Source organism: Anthonomus grandis, chromosome 15 (genome assembly GCF_022605725.1).
Source record: "Anthonomus grandis grandis chromosome 15, icAntGran1.3, whole genome shotgun sequence".
Lineage (NCBI taxonomy): Eukaryota > Metazoa > Arthropoda > Insecta > Coleoptera > Curculionidae > Anthonomus > Anthonomus grandis.
In genome coordinates this window covers 21,195,906-21,212,832 of record NC_065560.1, presented here as the reverse complement: position 1 = coordinate 21,212,832, position 16,927 = coordinate 21,195,906, and the positions used below count along the sequence as shown (strand labels likewise).

At 34.6% G+C, this 16,927-nt stretch overlaps 1 protein-coding gene across 5 annotated transcripts in view; it reads right to left on the bottom strand.

Moving 5' to 3' along the window:
- Positions 1-10,393: 10,393 nt before the first annotated feature.
- The window catches only part of LOC126744876 (protein AAR2 homolog), a 46,720-nt gene continuing 40,186 nt past the window's right edge, over positions 10,394-16,927 (bottom strand). For all 5 annotated transcript variants that reach the window (XM_050452447.1, XM_050452448.1, XM_050452444.1 and 2 more), the window contains one exon: positions 10,394-10,965. In XM_050452447.1, the coding sequence (XP_050308404.1) occupies positions 10,557-10,965 (409 nt within the window). In that variant the 3' untranslated portion in view covers positions 10,394-10,556. The remainder of the gene's footprint in view (positions 10,966-16,927) is intronic.

The following is a 16,927-nucleotide window of genomic DNA, read 5'->3' as shown; positions in this document are numbered from 1 at the left end:
GTTAAAGACAAACTCGATGTCCAGTCTTGGCGATACTGAGGAGGAAAATACTGAGGTAAATTTGAGGCCAACAAGAAAAAGACGTTTACCTAAGAAACTTGATGATTATGATGTAAAAATTAGTTGTTTGGCATTACTAAGTGAATATTCAGATACCCCACAATCTTATACTGAGGCAAAAGAAAGTGGAAATTGGGATATGTGGAAAAATGCTATAGATAAAGAATTGAAAGCTCTAAATGAAAATGAAACGTGGGAAATTACAAGTAGGCCGGATGATCAGGAAGTTATCAACAATAGGTGGGTATTTAAGGTCAAGAAAAATTCTGTGGGTAAACATATTTACAAAGCCAGATTAGTGGCAAGAGGGTTTGAACAAAGCTTTGGTGAGTATCCACAAATTCATGCCCCAGTTGCAAGACTGTCATCATTAAGAATTTTATTATCCATTTGCAATCACTATAACTTGTTTTTAGAGCAATATGATGTGAAAAATGCTTTCTTAAATAGTCATCTTAATGATAAAGTTTTTATGAAAATACCAGAGGGTTTAGAAAGTTCAAAAAAGTTTAAAAAAAAAGTTTGTTTATTAAAAAAGGCAATATATGGACTTAAACAAGCACCAAAGGCTTGGAATGATAGGTTTAATGAGTTTATGGTGGGTTTAGAGTTTACACGTTCTAAGTCAGTCTATTGCTTATATTCTTTTGTGTCACAGAAGGGGCATTGTTACTTGTTACTTTATGTTGATGATATTCTCATAACATGCAGTGATGAAACTTTTTTTAATAACATAACATTAAAATTCACTGAAAACTTTAAAGTTAGAAGGTTGAGTGACAATTATAACTTTTTGGGAATTAGAATAACTAGAAATGTGAGTAAACAAATAATAACTTTAGATCAGGTTACAGCTATTGATAATTTAGTCCAAAAGTTTAATGTACAGGACTGTAAGGCATTTAAGACCCCTATTGAAAAGAATTTGAATTTAAGAAGAAATACAGACCCTAATTTAAAGACAAAGTTACCTTATAAAGAGTTATTAGGAAGTTTGATGTACATTATGATGGGCACTAGACCGGATATATGTTTTAGTGTAGGATATTTTGGTAGATTTCAGAGCTGTGCTTCTGATGAGCACTTTAAACATATTTTAAGAGTTTTAAAGTATGTCAAGACTACGAGTAACTTTAAGTTGAGATTTTGTTATTCTGATAAATGTTTTGAAGGCCACGCAGATTCGGATTTTGCCAATGATTCAGTAGATAGAAAGTCTGTTAGTGGATATTGTTTCAAGCTTTTTGATAATTTAATATCTTGGACTTCGAAAAAACCAGGTTTAGTGACTTTATCCAGCACAGAATCCGAATTTGTAGCTGTTTGTGTCGTGTGTAAATTGCTTTATTTAAGAAATTTGTTGCAAGGTTTAGACATTGATTTAGAATTACCTATTACTTTGTTTGAAGATAATCAGAGCACAATAAAGTTGCTTTAGAATTTTGAAAAACGATAATAGACGATGTAAACATATTGATGTTAAAATGCACTTTGTTTTAGATTTTATTAATCAAGGTGTTATTAACATTGTGTACATTTCTACAACTGAACAGTTCGCTGATGCATTTACAAAGGCATTAGGAAGTGAAAAGTTTAATCAGTTTTTAGAAATGTTAAATCTTGGGTGTTAGATAATAAATGTTTTGAGTTTTACGTTCATTAAGGCATATATTTAAAATAAGTTTATTTTTGTTTACTAAGTCAGGTTTGAGGGCGGGTGTTAATATAAACAGATAGATTTTGCAAACCTGCCTTCCTATATTTTACTCGGTAATTGTACTACATTTAAGTTAACTGTTATGTGTCATGTATCTTTGTCTTTTTAATGTCATGTCAGCTGTTGTCCGTTAATTATTAAAGTTTTGCTATCTCTATGTAAATTATAAAATTTAATAAAACTTCTTCTTTAGTCTTGTGTTTTCTTGTTTAACAAATACCAGCCCCAATTTGCTTAAACTCACCGATGGATTTGTATGGAAACATGTTCCTACTGCAGAAAATCCAGCAGTTGTATATTGTTTCACGCGGTCTTTTACCGAAAAGGCTCTTTGAGTCAAAGAGGTGTTTTTACGGGCCCTCTTGGCTAGTATACGAGACAAGGAATTGGACAAACAGCTATATTCCTAAAAATTTAGACCTTCCAGAAAGAAGAAAAGTATGTTTAATATCAATAAATGAACTTAGCTTTCCCTTTGAAAGATTTTCAAATCTTCTTAAAATGAAACGAACATGCGCTTACATCTTAAGATTCATTTCTAACTGTAAAATAAGTAAAGACAAACGCGAAGTTGATAACTTATCCTCTGAAGAATTAGATAATAGTTTCTTATGACTAATACAGATTGCTCAAGCAGAATCATTCTCTAGCAAAATTAATATTTTACAAAAAGGTTTTTTTACCCCATAGTAGCAAAATTTTAAGCTTGCATCCATTTGATCAAAATGATAAAATTTTACGCGTAGGTGGGCGGTTACGCAATTCAGATTTTCCTTATTCGAAAAAATACTCCATCTTGCTAACCCCCAATCATCGACTAACTCAGCTCATTTTTGAGTTTGAACATCGTAGACTTTTACATGTCGGACCTCAGGCTCTTCTTTGTAATATTCGTGAGGTGTTTTGGCCTTTGTCAGGTAGGAATCTCGCCCGCAAGACGGTGAAAAAGTGCATTATAAATGTGCCCGATATAATGGCAACAGAATTAATCCTATCATGGGGGATTTACCTGCCAATCGTGTGCGGCCAATGACACCATTCTTAGTTGTGGGAATTGATTACGCGGGACCGTTAGTCATTTGTCGTTTGTCAAAGACAGACCAGGTAGAGGTTGCAAACCATTCAAATATTGTGTGACTCTATTTATTTGTTTTATTACACGAGCGATTCATTTAAAACTTATTTCATCATTAACGTGCGCGGATTTGCTTCAAGCTTTCAATCGATTCATAAGCAGACGAAAAGATAACCATCTCAAATATTTTCCGATAATGGCACTAATTTTATTAGAGCAAACAAAGAGCTGAAGGAGATAACCGAATTTTTTATTATTAATAATCGAAATATTTTTGACTTCGCAGCAAATTTGAGTATTAAGTGGCATTTCATCCCTGCTAACTCCCCTCATTTTGGAGGAATTTGGGAAGCGGGAGTTAAACAGGTCAAGCATCACTTAAAGCGAGTTCTGGGAAGTAATTCCACTTACATTTTTGATTTTCAAACGCTGCTGATTCGTATTGAATTAATACTTAATTTGCGACCACTATCTCCAATGAGTTTAGATCCAAATGATCTGACGACCCTTACTCCCGCACATTTCCTCACTTGGAGAAATCCTACGACATTAAACGAGCCTCCTATACTCGATTTAAGCGAAAATCGTTTGACTAACTACCAGCGACTTCAAAAACTCTATGAAGGTTTCTGGAAGCGATGGAGTATTGAATATATTGCTGAATTACAACAAAGAGCCAAGTGGAAAAAAACCTCAGGAGCATTTGGAGCAGAATCAACTAGTGCTTATTAAGGATGACAACTTGCTTCCTGAGGGAGAAGAGACACAATGAGTTGTGGCGCCTGGGTCATATTTTGGAACTGATACCGGGAAAGGATGGCGCTTCCAGAGTAACGCGCATTAGGACTGCAGATGGAACCTTGACTAGAGCTATATCGAGATTGTGCCCATTACCTGTTGTCAGCTGACACTTCCAAGGCCGGGGGCATGTTTGGGCCACTGCATACAATGCATGGACCCCGCAGTATGTCTTGGGGACCCCCTCCATATTCTCACGGTGCGACGCGATGGCCTGAGCCAGTGACGAGCAGCAGTGCATTATTACACGTTCTGGTGCCATCAAGGTTTGTTATATTATGTCATATTATTATAACCTCGATTATAACCTTGTTCCGAGGTTGTGTTATTGTTATAATGAGTCACAACCAAACTGTATTCAGTGGAATCAAGCATACAATAAATCAGTCTATTACCAAACCTTGTTATGGTCTTATTTCATACACCCTATGGTAACTACACCTTTCCACATGGCGACCCTGCCTAAAGATCCAAGGCAAATTCGGGAACGTTTAAAACGTGCGTGAAGTAAAACCGTTGCAGACCACAAAACCCAGTATAGTCTATCTATTAATAGCTAAGTACCAGTAATTATAGGAAAATCCATATCGAAAGAAAGTGATGTAACCAGTTCGGGTGTGGTTAACTCAAACTTTATAGTCGAAGACGAAAAACTATCAGTTCCACATGATATTCGTGCCGTTTTGTACATTATTACGAGCTGCGTGTTTATTCTGACTGTACTAAGTGTCCGAAAGTTATACCAAAGGAGTTTGAAAAGAGACATCAGTAGGAGCATTTACCTGAGAGCACCAGCGAGAGCCCACGAGGAAGGCGGCAGAGAATAAGATAACCGAGTAAACAGCTGCTGACCCTCTGGTATGTACATTTATGCCTATGCTGTGAATTTTTTTGGACACATCGTTTTCGACAACAACAATCAACCTATAAGCGCGGTAGAAAACGCTGATAATATACATTTTTGCAAAGGTCGTTAGCCACGGGCAACAGGGTAATGACAGTGTCAAGTTCGCAGAACAAATTAATTTTTAATTAATTATGCTGACATTGTATTATTCTAGTAGAAGTAAATTTATAGGTCAGCTGTTATGCTTTATAAATATTACATTTTTTTTAGTTAGGTAATAATTTAGTACGATTTTAGTTAAACATTTTAAAAATAGACAAATAATAGGAACCATTGAGCAAACAATCCTAAACTTCTATACGTAATGAATTTAAGCTTTATATTAGTATTTAATATTATAACATTATTTGTTAAATTGGCTACCTATGAGTAGCGTAAAAGTGACATTTGAGGACGTTTTAACCAAGTTATCAAGTTTAAAAGACGAAATATTTAGGGAATCAAAAAGAGTCTTAAAGAAAAAGGTACCTCAGTCAGAAAGTATAAAAATTCAAGTAAGAGATAATTTGATAAAATTATATAACGAGTTTATTTCGACAATATACTATTTCGATTTTAAAGGAAATTGACCCTGAAATTAAGGACGAAATCACAGTTTATTTAAGAGACGCACGTCGTTAATGCCGTCGCTTACGTCAAAACCAGACTCATAGGTACAGCTAGAAGTTTGGTAGGCAATAGCAACAGTCTCGACTTGATCCATGCAAAGCTAAAGGATGGCATCAAGCCCGAAAGCTCACATCAGTGACAGCCAAACTACTTAACTTGAAGCAGCGAAACGACTCAAAATACGCTACCGAAATAGAGGAACTATGTCAAAAGCTGAAGACAGCATACGTTAGCGAGGGCGTACCGGAACAACTGGCAGAGACATATACCACCAACACGACCATCAAAGCTCTGGTCACAAACGCAACTTCCGAAAAAGCAAAGATAATAATGGAAGCTGGAAATTTCCAGACTGTGCAGGAAGCGTTGACAAAATTCGTCAGTGTGAGTACTGAAGCCACCACCAGTACGGTATTCTACACACAAATAAATAATTATCGGGGGAGACCTATAAGAAATAATGTTCGCAGAAGGGGTACTGAAAGATTTTCAAACCGACCCGATAATAATTATTATAACAACCGCTACAATGGAAATACGCAGAACAGCAGCTACAATCAAAATAGGCGGCAAAATAACTACAATGACCGTCAATATAATAACAATCAATATAATAACCAAAGAAGAGGCAACGATAATAACAGGCGATCAACTCACCGAGGAGGACAAACAAATCGCTATATAAGGGCATATAACACCGAGATCGGTCAGGAAAACCCACAGGAACCCCAAGAAGGTCCTTTGGGGCACTCCTAAAAATTTTTAATATGGACCTAACACTGTCTAACTTTGTATCCATCCAAACAGAGATGACAGGCTACCAGAATGTCACGTTACTGGTCGACACGGGAGCGGATATTTCACTGTTTAAAAGAAGAACGATAAATCCAGAACAGATCCAAGACTCTGTAGTTCAGAACGAGGAGATAGCCCTTGGAGTTTTTACCGCCAGCACCATAGCATCTAGCCAATCACCCTTTGTAAGGATACTAAATACAAATTTCAACAGTGTTACCATCAGAAACCCAAAAATTAAATGCCAAAACTTATGTAATTACAACATTTTTCACATGGATAGCAAAAACAACAGTAACAAACAAGATAAGATAAGCTGTTACTAAAGGAATTAAACACAGCCGACGCTGCAGATTTTGTAAAGAATGTCCTCATAAACTTGTGTCAGGAATTTTCGGATATTTTTGCAGTAGACACACATACATTAACTACAAATAATTTTTATAAGCAAAAGCTAAGACTAGCAGATGATACCCCTGTGTACATAAAAAACTACAGAACACCACATACCCAGATAGGCGAAATCAATTCTCAAGTAGACAAAATGTTAAAGGATAACATAATTGAGCCGTCTCAAGTAGAATACAATAGTCAATACAATAGAGAAAAAATGGCGACTTGTAATTGACTACAGGCAAATCAACAAGAAACTTTGTGCTGATAAGTTTCCCATAGCGAGAATCGATGATATCTTGGATCAACTGGGAAGAGCCAAATGGTTCTCAACACTCGACTTAAAATCAGGATTTTACCAGATCCCACTGGAAAAAAGCTCACGAGATATCACCACCTTTAGCACAAACACAGCTTCCTATCGCTTCACTCGTTTGCCATTTGGTCTTAAAGTCAGCCCAAACAGTTTCCAAAGGATGATGAGCATCGCTTTTGCCGGTATAACACCTGAAAAGGCTTTTCTCTACATGGACGACATAATTGTAATAGGATGCTCAGTAGGCTATCACCTTCAAAATTTAAGAAACGTTTTTGACACTTGTCGAAAATTCAATTTAAAACTAAATCCAACTAAATGTAAATTTTTCCAAAACAACTGCTATTTCCTAGGTCACCAAATACATGCCGACGGCATTTTGCCGGATGAGTCGAAATATGACGCAATTCTTAAGTACCCTACACCACAATCAAGTGATGACGTCAGAAGGTTTACCAGTTTTTGCAACTACTACCGACGGCTTATACAAAATTTCGCTGAAATAACGGAACCCTTAAGGAAGCTTACAAAAAAGAATGCGCAGTTCCTATGGACTGAAGAATGCCAAAGGTCGTTCCAGAAACTGAAGCAAATGCTCATCGATCCACAAATCTTGAAATATCCAGATTTTGAGAAGCCCTTTATTCTTACAACGGACGCGTCAAAAGAAGTGCGACAACTAGCTGCAATACATTGGGGAATTATCCATTTTCGACCCTACTTATATGGAAAAACCTTCTTAGTTAAATATGACCATAGGCCGTTAGTTTACCTATTCTCAATGAAAAATCCATCATCCAAACTTATGCGTATGAGACTAGACTTGGAAGAATATGATTTCGCAATAGAATACGTTAAGGGAAGTGGTAGCAGACGCATTATCAAGAATTACAATTGAGGATCTCAAAAACATGACGTTAGACTGCCACAGAATTTTAGCAATCACCAGGTCGATGACACAGAAAAAACAAGTAGTCCTAGCTGACAATGCAGAATCCTCGGCAAGAACTCATGCTACAACAATTCAAGAAAATTGCAATGACAATTACAATTTATTTAAAATCCCATCAGTAAAATTCACGCTTAAGCCAGATTATCTAAGGATAATTGTGGAAAAATGGGGAAAAAATAAAATCAGCGCTGAAAGCAAAATATGTTTCACCAATGGCAATCTTTCTTTAGGGAAAACATTGTCTCAGCTTCAAATTTTGGCTCGTGAAAACAATTTGCAAAAATTAAAATTAAAAACAAATGATAAAATATTTAGCACGTGCTCATTAGATGATTTCAAATTAGTAGGACAAGATTGTTTAGACAACTTGGAAATATTTTTATATGGTGACACCAAAACAATTAATGACGACAAAGAAAAACAAGGAGTTATAGAGAAATTCCACAATGACCCACTTTTTGGAGGCCATTGCGGCCAAAAGAGGCTACTAAAGAAGATAAGGACCAAGTATCGATAGAAGAATATGGCGCGTGACGTTGCAAGCTACGTAAAACACTGCAGAAAGTGCCAAATAAATAAAAGCAAAATTACCCATAAGGAACCCATGATCATTACACCAACTCCGCAATAGGCTTTCGACATAGTGTGCATAGACACAATTGGACCATTCACTAAAAGTGATAAAAACAATGTTTACGCTGTAACTATGCAGTGCGAGTTGACCAAATACCTCGTAGTCGTACCAGTGCCAAATAAAGAGGCATCAACTGTAGCAAGAGCTATCATGGACAACTTGATTTTAGTTTTCGGCCCCATGAAAGAGATCCGAACGGATGTGGGTACCGAATACAAAAATGAAGTTATGGAGAAGTTGTCTAGCTTACTGAATATTAGCCACAAATTTTCTACCGCTTACCACCATCAAAGCATTGGGGGGTGCGAAAGAACTCATAGGGTATTAAATGAATACTTGCGATCATACGTTAATGAAACGCGGACAGACTGGGACAGTTGTCTTAAATATTTTTCATTTTGTTATAATACAACACCAGGAGTTTTGCATAACTATACTCCTTTTGAGCTAGTTTTTGCAAAAAACCCTGAAATTCCTAACGAACTGACAAATAAAATTGACCCGGTTTATAACATTGACGCTTACTACCAAGAAGTTCGACAACGCATGCAATTTCCTTACAACGAACTAGGGAATTTTTGGTCAAATCGAAAGAAAAACGCAAGGTTAAATACGATCAAACATCTCAAGGTCTCAATTTCAAGCCAGGTGACTTGATTATGATTAACAACGAAAATCGCACAAAACTTGATCCTTGGTTCAAAGGTCCTTTTGTAGTAATAAGTATTGATAATGTAAACTGTACAGTGAAAAGTGAAAACGGAAAAGAACTTAAAGTGCATAAAAACCGAGTGCAGGAGTACTGCCAAAGTGCCAAAAGTGGTAGTGAGTAACTTTAAAAAACTGTTCTATTTTTTTTTCTATTTTTAAGAATTAACTTTAGTGGTCCACTGGCAAAATAGTTACAGATTGACGTCAAAGTATGAAAAATTAATAATAGTAGTTTGTTTTCAAATTGCTTCGCAAACATTTCCCTCAAGGGCGGAGGAGCATGTCATAATAATATATAAATAGTATTATTATTATCGTTACTATGTACTTGAACCATTAATTTATTTACTTTATATTCGTATCAAGAATTATTATTATAGATTACAATTTATTTCATAAATCCTAACATTGCATAATTTAGATGGTAGTTTAAAAAAAATCAAAAAGGTAATTTAGATTCAGGCTTAAGGTGTTATTGTAACGCTACATCTTTTCAAATAGACAACGAATGTCTTCCATCATGCGCGGATGAAAGCCATTCTTTCGAAAGGGAAAGATGTGGTGCCATCAAAGTTTGTTATATTATTAAAACCTCGATTATAACCTTGTTCCGAGGTTGTGTTATTGTTATAATGCGTCACAACCAAACTGTATTCAGAGGAATCAAACATACAATAAATCAGTCTATTACCAAACCTTGTTAAGGTCTTATTTCATACACCCTATGGTAACTACACCTTTCCACAACGTTACATTTTTATAAGCAACAGACTACACAAGTCTCTTTGTTTAACCTAATTTGTACCTTATTATTAAATAAATATTAAAAATTTACCAGTGTCTAATTAGCATTCCACTACATGAAACAAATCCAGAGAGTTCTAACTTCTTTAAATGTTAAGGTTGCTTTTAAATCGAGCAATTCACTATGTAACCTATTGATTAATAATAAATATTCTTAATATTATAAATACTCTAATATAATAACTAACTGTCAATATAATAAATACTTATTTTAATAAAGCCCTGTTACTTTCTTAATGTAAACTGGTGGAGACATATATTTAATTGTTTTAAAAAATATTTTAAACTTACTGTGGGTACCGTACTATCTAGTACCCATTCGGTTTACTATAGCAGCATTGGGCGTCAATATATAGATTTCTTTGTAACGTTTTTTCTTAATTATGAAAACTAGATATAGATGACCCCGTTGGTCGAATTAGTTTGAATGGCGGATAGTTTTTTTTTTTGTATTGTTTTGTTTATTTTGTTGTAACGGTGCTGTTTAGATGTTATTGTTTTAAATCTAATGTAAATTTTGTCTTTTGGATCGCATCTTCAGGTGGAGGACTAAAAGTTCCTCGACCTGATGATGCGATAAGATTGTAATCGCGAAACCGGTCGTCATAATAAAAAAGGAATCTCTGGTAAAATAAGATCTTTACTTTCTACCCTATTTGCTTGCAAATACCTATATAATATTTTTACATCATATGAGATAATCTACCTAATTCTTTTAAGTAGATTCACCTATTTTATATACAAATCTACTATTAAACACATAAAATTAGTTTGTTCTCATCACATTAGTTTTCTAATTCAACAACTACCGGCGCGTCATCTTCATCTTCTGACTCTAAATGGCTAAAATCCCACTGGTATAAACTGGTGAGCTTAGATTTTAGTCGATCAGCCTTACACTTTAGCTTGCCATCAACATTAGAACTTCTAATAGACCGAAATAAATCCTTTAATTTCAAGTAGACAAAATTATTATTCGCAACAATGTCTGCCAAGAATTCCTCCGGAGTTTCTTCAACCTGTAATTCTACAATAGAAAGGAACTTATCGTACAGCATCCGGTGTTTCGTAATAGCTTCTTCGCAAGAACAAAATAGTATGAAAATTCTTTTCCATTGTTCGAATGCCTCAAGACTATGACCAACTAAAAAACAGATGTAGCAGAATTCTAGTTCGCCAAGGATTTCGATAGGTCTGAAAAAGATAAGCAACGTTAGAATATATTGAAAAGTTAAAACATTAAAGTTTGGTAACGAGGGTAAGGTATAATTAATGTATTTACATTTTCATAATAATATGAATCATTTCCCTGAACAGGCGTTTACGATAATTTGCCTTAGATTGAATACAATTTATATGTTTTATTTATAATACCTGTAAAACCCCAGTAGATATTTTAATAAAATTCGGTATGCATTTTCTATGCATCAAAAGGCATTTTCTGAGGCTCACCATTTTTTTTTGTTTGTTACAGTGACGTTCATGTAAGGTTTAAACTAAATATTTTTGATGAAAAATATGGTACGCCACTTTTTTTTCTTTTTGTAATTCTCATTTATTTTTGAGCAAATTTGATCTCCTGACTTCCTTTTGTCCGAGGTTGGGTATTCCATTAAAAAAATAAAATCCATCTACCTAAATAATGATAATAATAATAATAATAATAATAATAATAATAATAATAATAATAATAATAATAATAATAAGGACAAGAAATTGTACATTCACATTTCAGATTACAGATTGACAAATATAAAAAAAAATAAAAAAAAATTAAATAAAGGTGAATATTCAAAAAGGCAAGTTCCAGTTTGTCAGATTATAAATCTAACAACTGTTCAACTAATCTTAACTTAACTCTAATATCTAAATTGAAGACTACAAAAGTAAATACTAAAAATCTTTTGATTTAATTAATTTTCATATATCATTTTATAATTCTTAATTAAGTATACAATAAAAAGAAAGAAGAAGATTGCTATTTATAAACTCTCTCAAATTTCGATACACCTTGCCCGTAACTTGTTAATTACATATTTTTTGAAATTAACTGGAGGCATAAACCGATTAAAAGCGATGTATCGGCTTTAACCGCGGTTAAGCCCTTGGTTGACCTTGAACAGTCCCTTTATAACATAACCAATCGTGTCCGCTTGGACGTGTTTGGTTGAAGTAACTTCGTAACTTGTCAGCTGTCACTTTCATCATTTTGTTTGTTTGTAAATAATACCCTAGACGCCAAATAAATTGATAAATATCAAAAAAGAAAACTTATTAGTCATAATAAATTTTTTTGACATTTGATGTTTAGAAAACAGCTCCGGACGTGGGTAATTACTGTTCCAAATTGATAACGTATAAAGGGCTAATTGGTGACGTCATAACTTACTATAACCGCTTGGAATCGGTTATAGTAAGTACAACCGCAGGAAAATCATTTAGACGTTTCGCAATAATATATGAAAAGGATCGTTCGAACAGGGAAGTAAAATGCACTGGAATAGTTAGCTTACCCTTAAACCTTATGTTTATATTATGGATATCAGTTCGAAATCGAATTTTATTATATAGGTATGGAGGAGATTTAAGCAATAAGACATTATGCTATAAACACACCATATGTAAATATCTTCTCTCGCTCATAGACATAGACCACCCTGATTGGTTGAAAGCCTGACTAATATGCTCATATTTGCGAATACCATAAATTAAGCGAATACATGAATTTTTTAATTTCTGTATTCGACTCGATACAGCTGCAGTTATACAGGGTCCGTATACAATACCACAGTAGTTTAAATGTGATAATATTAAGGAGTCGCATAACAGAATTTTAAGTTTTCTATTGAAAATACTTATGCCGTTGTCGATAAAGTAATTTTAAATTGAAATATTCTTTTTGTAGATACTGATTATAAAGGCCTAAATTCTCCGTAACTGTTTTAATTTCCCAGATGTCTAATGTTGTCTAGGTTAATATTAACATTATTTTTGACAATCATTTTATTTTTTTACAATTTTATTTTTTGCAAAACATAGAACCTTGGATTTATTGAAGTTAAGTTGTAGATTATGTTCATTAGACAGTGTCGCTGCAACAATTATTTCCCGCGTCTAAAGTTAAATTTTTATATTTATACATTGGCAATACTTGGTTGGTACCTGGATGCGCAGACGACTTAGCAGTCTTGCGATTGAAGCGCCACCAGTCGTCTCTCTCTCCAAGCATATTAAAAAAGTAATTCTCAAAAGGTAGTTCTTCGCAAGTTCCTTTTCGCAAAAGTCTACATTGTTTAAAAAAAAAAATATAACCTAAGTGAATACTTTGAAACAAGCAGAATCCAGTCAAGTTCTCCAGAGGAAATCAGGGATCCCTGCGACACTCACATCCAGAAATTCCAAAGGTAAGGTGCCATTCATCATTTTTATTGCCAAAGTATACCCTTTTCGCGTCGAATCTCAATAAAAAATTTGTCATTTAATAGGAACCACCTTTTCGCGACATTTTCTGATCCTTCTTCCGGATTTTCATTTACATAAAGATTGAAATATTCATGTAATAATTCCAGATTAATCCATCTGACTTTTCATATTCCACCATAACAGCCATTTTTAAATCATTCGTGTCCGTCGGCTCTCATCGTATTTAAAAACGTGTAAGCCGTTCAATTTTTGCTATATATATTAAAAAATCGACCATCTGACCGTCTTTACACAGGTGAACAGTATTTGACCCATCACCTTGAAAATCTATTTTTGGTAATTTGAAATAAATTATAAATAATAAAGAATAAAGCCTAATACGGCTGAGACGTTGACGGCGCGACGGCGTTTGTTTATATTTTTTGGAACCTAAAAGTATATCGTTCGGTTGTGGTTCGCGTAATATTAGGATGCATAAATATTTTAATTAAGAAAGAAGTCAATAGAGAAAAGAAAGAATACAGTCCATTTTCTAACGTTTTTGAGATTGGGGTATTGGTGCTGGTTTGTTCGCAAGGGATGTAGTTTTATAGTTTATCAAGTGTAAGTGTTCAACGTGGATTTCTTCTAAGGATAATATCGAATGTTGTAAGTTTTTTTTTAATTCTTTTCTCGCACTAATTAATTAATTTCGCTATACCTCTTCGCTAGTATACTTTTTTGAATATCATATCGCTAATGTTTTATCTTTTCGCTGATATTTAATCTCTAATTAAAATCTTTTGCTGATTTTAAGCAATTTAAACCTAAAAATAATTCATTTTTTGGGCTGATCAGATTGTAGCTAATTATTTAAAAAGAAAAATGTCTTCAAAACATAAAGTTGCTCAAAAACGAAATGTTTCTATTAAACGTATAACCGACATTTATATTTTTGCCGAAAAAACTGTAAATAATCGTCACGATATTCCATTATTTAATTTCATAATGATGTGGTTGGTTTCTTAGAGAATGATGAAGAATTCGTTGTCGAAGATGTTATTAGACAGCAAGTAGATTTAAATTATTTTAAAGTCAAAACAATTTATTCACAAGTGTGTCCACCCGAAGAAAATAGTTTTTCGCTAAGCACTAATGTAGCTCCCACAGTACCAAATCACACTGATTTAAATGCTAAGTTACCAAAATTAACCGTACCTAGTTTTGATGGTAATTTGAAGTCATGGCCTGTTTTTTTTGATATGTTTAAGTCAATAGTTCACGAAAATATGACTCTGGCCAACATACAAAAATTTCAATATTTGATTTCTCTTCTAAAAGGTGAACCACTAAATCTGATTAAGTCCATACCCACTATTGAAGCAAACCATGAAATTGCGTTTCAAACATTGTTAGATCGCTATCAAAATAAAAGAATTTTAGCAACCACCTATTGGAACGCTTTAAATACTGCTCCGTTTTTAAAATCAAATTTTCTTAAGGACCTACGCAATTTGTTAGACTGTTTTAATGAAAATACTGCAGCTCTGCATATTTTAGGCTTTCCAACTGACCAGTGGTGTTTTGTTTTATTCAATATGTTGCTTCAAAGGCTCGATAATCAAACCAGAACTACTTTTGAAATGGAGTATAGTAAGGTAGAATTACCCACTTACAAAAATTTAGTTGAATTTCTGCATAATCATTGTAAAGCCTTAGAATCTGTTCAGATTATGCCTTCCCCTCGACACCAAAAAATACCCGCGTCATCCTCGAATAAATTCAAAAGTCAAAATAGTTCATTTCATAGCCCCAAAAATTATTCTCAAACTTTTGTCGCAAATATTCCTAGTAACAATCTTAACCGTTCAGCATTAGCTAGTTCTTCAAATAATATAGGTTCAAGAGTTTCTTCATTCCCTGAAAAATTGCAAAAGTGTCGCCTTTGCAATCAATCTACACATAATTTGTCGCAATGTTCTTTATTTCTTGCTAAATCCCCGCATGATCGTTTTGCCTTTATTAAACAAAATAATGCCTGTATAAACTGCTTAAGGTTTACGCATATGTTAAAGAACTGTCCTTCGACATTTAACTGTCGCAACTGTCTATCTCGCCATCATACTTTGGTTCATTTTTCGCCAAATTCCAGACATAATAATTCAGTGCAATCCAACGTTCCCGGAACTTCTACTTTAATAATTCCTGAGCCCCCGATTTCATCTCATCTCGATAATATTTCGCATCACACTCGAATCAACAATTGTCAAATCAATCTGAAGAAGTGACACAGGTTAACTGCGCATGTGCCTGTCTAAAATCTGTTATACCTAAAAGTACAGTACTTCTATCTACCACTTATGTGGACATTATCGAGGTACGAGGAAACATTCAAAAGGTTCGCGTACTCCTAGATTCTGCTAGTCAAGCTAATTTCATTACAGAGTCTTGCCTAAATCGATTGGGCCTTCCAAAAAAGAATTACGTTATCCCTATTGTGGGAATTAGTCAATCAGCGGGTACTACTAGTGGGACGTCCAGTTGTACAATTAAACCTGTTGATGCGTCATCACCATTGTTTACCATTGAGGTTTTTGTTTTGCCAAAGATTTGCTCAGATATACCCTCTTAAGATTATGTCTCCACATTGGAACGATATTTCAAATTTGAAGCTTGGTGATAGAGATTTTAATATTCCTGCTCCAGTCGATATGTTACTTGGAGCAGATCTGTTTTCGCAAGTATTGAAGTCAGGTCGAATTCCTGGAGCCAGTGGTAGCCCTACAGCCATTGAGACTGAATTTGGATGGGTACTTCTCGGAAAAATCTCCAATTTTCCTCAATCGTTTCAGGTAGAATCTTATGTTTCTTTAGCGAAACCATCCCTTCATCAGACTCTTAATAAGTTTTGGGAATTGGAATCAGTCCCGGTAAAATTATATAGCTCTCCCCATGATAAGAGAGCTGAAAAGATATACCAAGACACTGTCTCGCGAGACAAGTCAGGTCGTTTTATTGTATCTCTTCCTTTTCGCAACTCAGACCCCGATCTAGGTGATACCTATTCTATGGCGAAGCGATGCTTTTATTCTCTTGAAAATCGCCTTTTAAGCAACCCCGATTTGTATCGTCAATATTCGGATTTTATGAGACAATATCTTGATAATGGTCATATGAGTTTAGTTTCGCAAGACGAAAAAAAACCTAATTTTGTCGCATATCTCCCTCACCATTGTGTGCTTAAGCCCGAAAAATCTACTACAAAACTTCGAGTCGTTTTCAATGCGTCAGCTAAAGGATCGAAGGGTATAAGTTTGAATGAAAGTCTTCTTCGCGGTCCTAAACTTCAACCTGATATCACTAGTATTCTCCTAAAATTTCGCTTTTATGCTGTGGTATTTTCGGCTGATATAAAACAAATGTATTTACAAATTCTATTGACTCCTAAGGATAGAGATTTTCAACGGTTGCTTTGGCGTTTTGATTCCCAAGGCCCTCTTCAGGAATATCGCTTGAACACCGTTACTTTTGGCGTAAGTTCCAGTCCATTTTTGGCCATACGTACTGTTCAAGAGCTAGCTTGTCAGGAGTCTCATAGATATCCAAATGCCTGTGAAATTTTACGCAAACAAATGTTTATCGACGACATCTGTGCCGGAGCTTGCTCTATACATGAGGCTGTTTCTCTTCAGAAGGATCTTATTGGAATTTTGAAGTCAGGAGGATTCGAATTAAGAAAATGGGCGAGCAATTG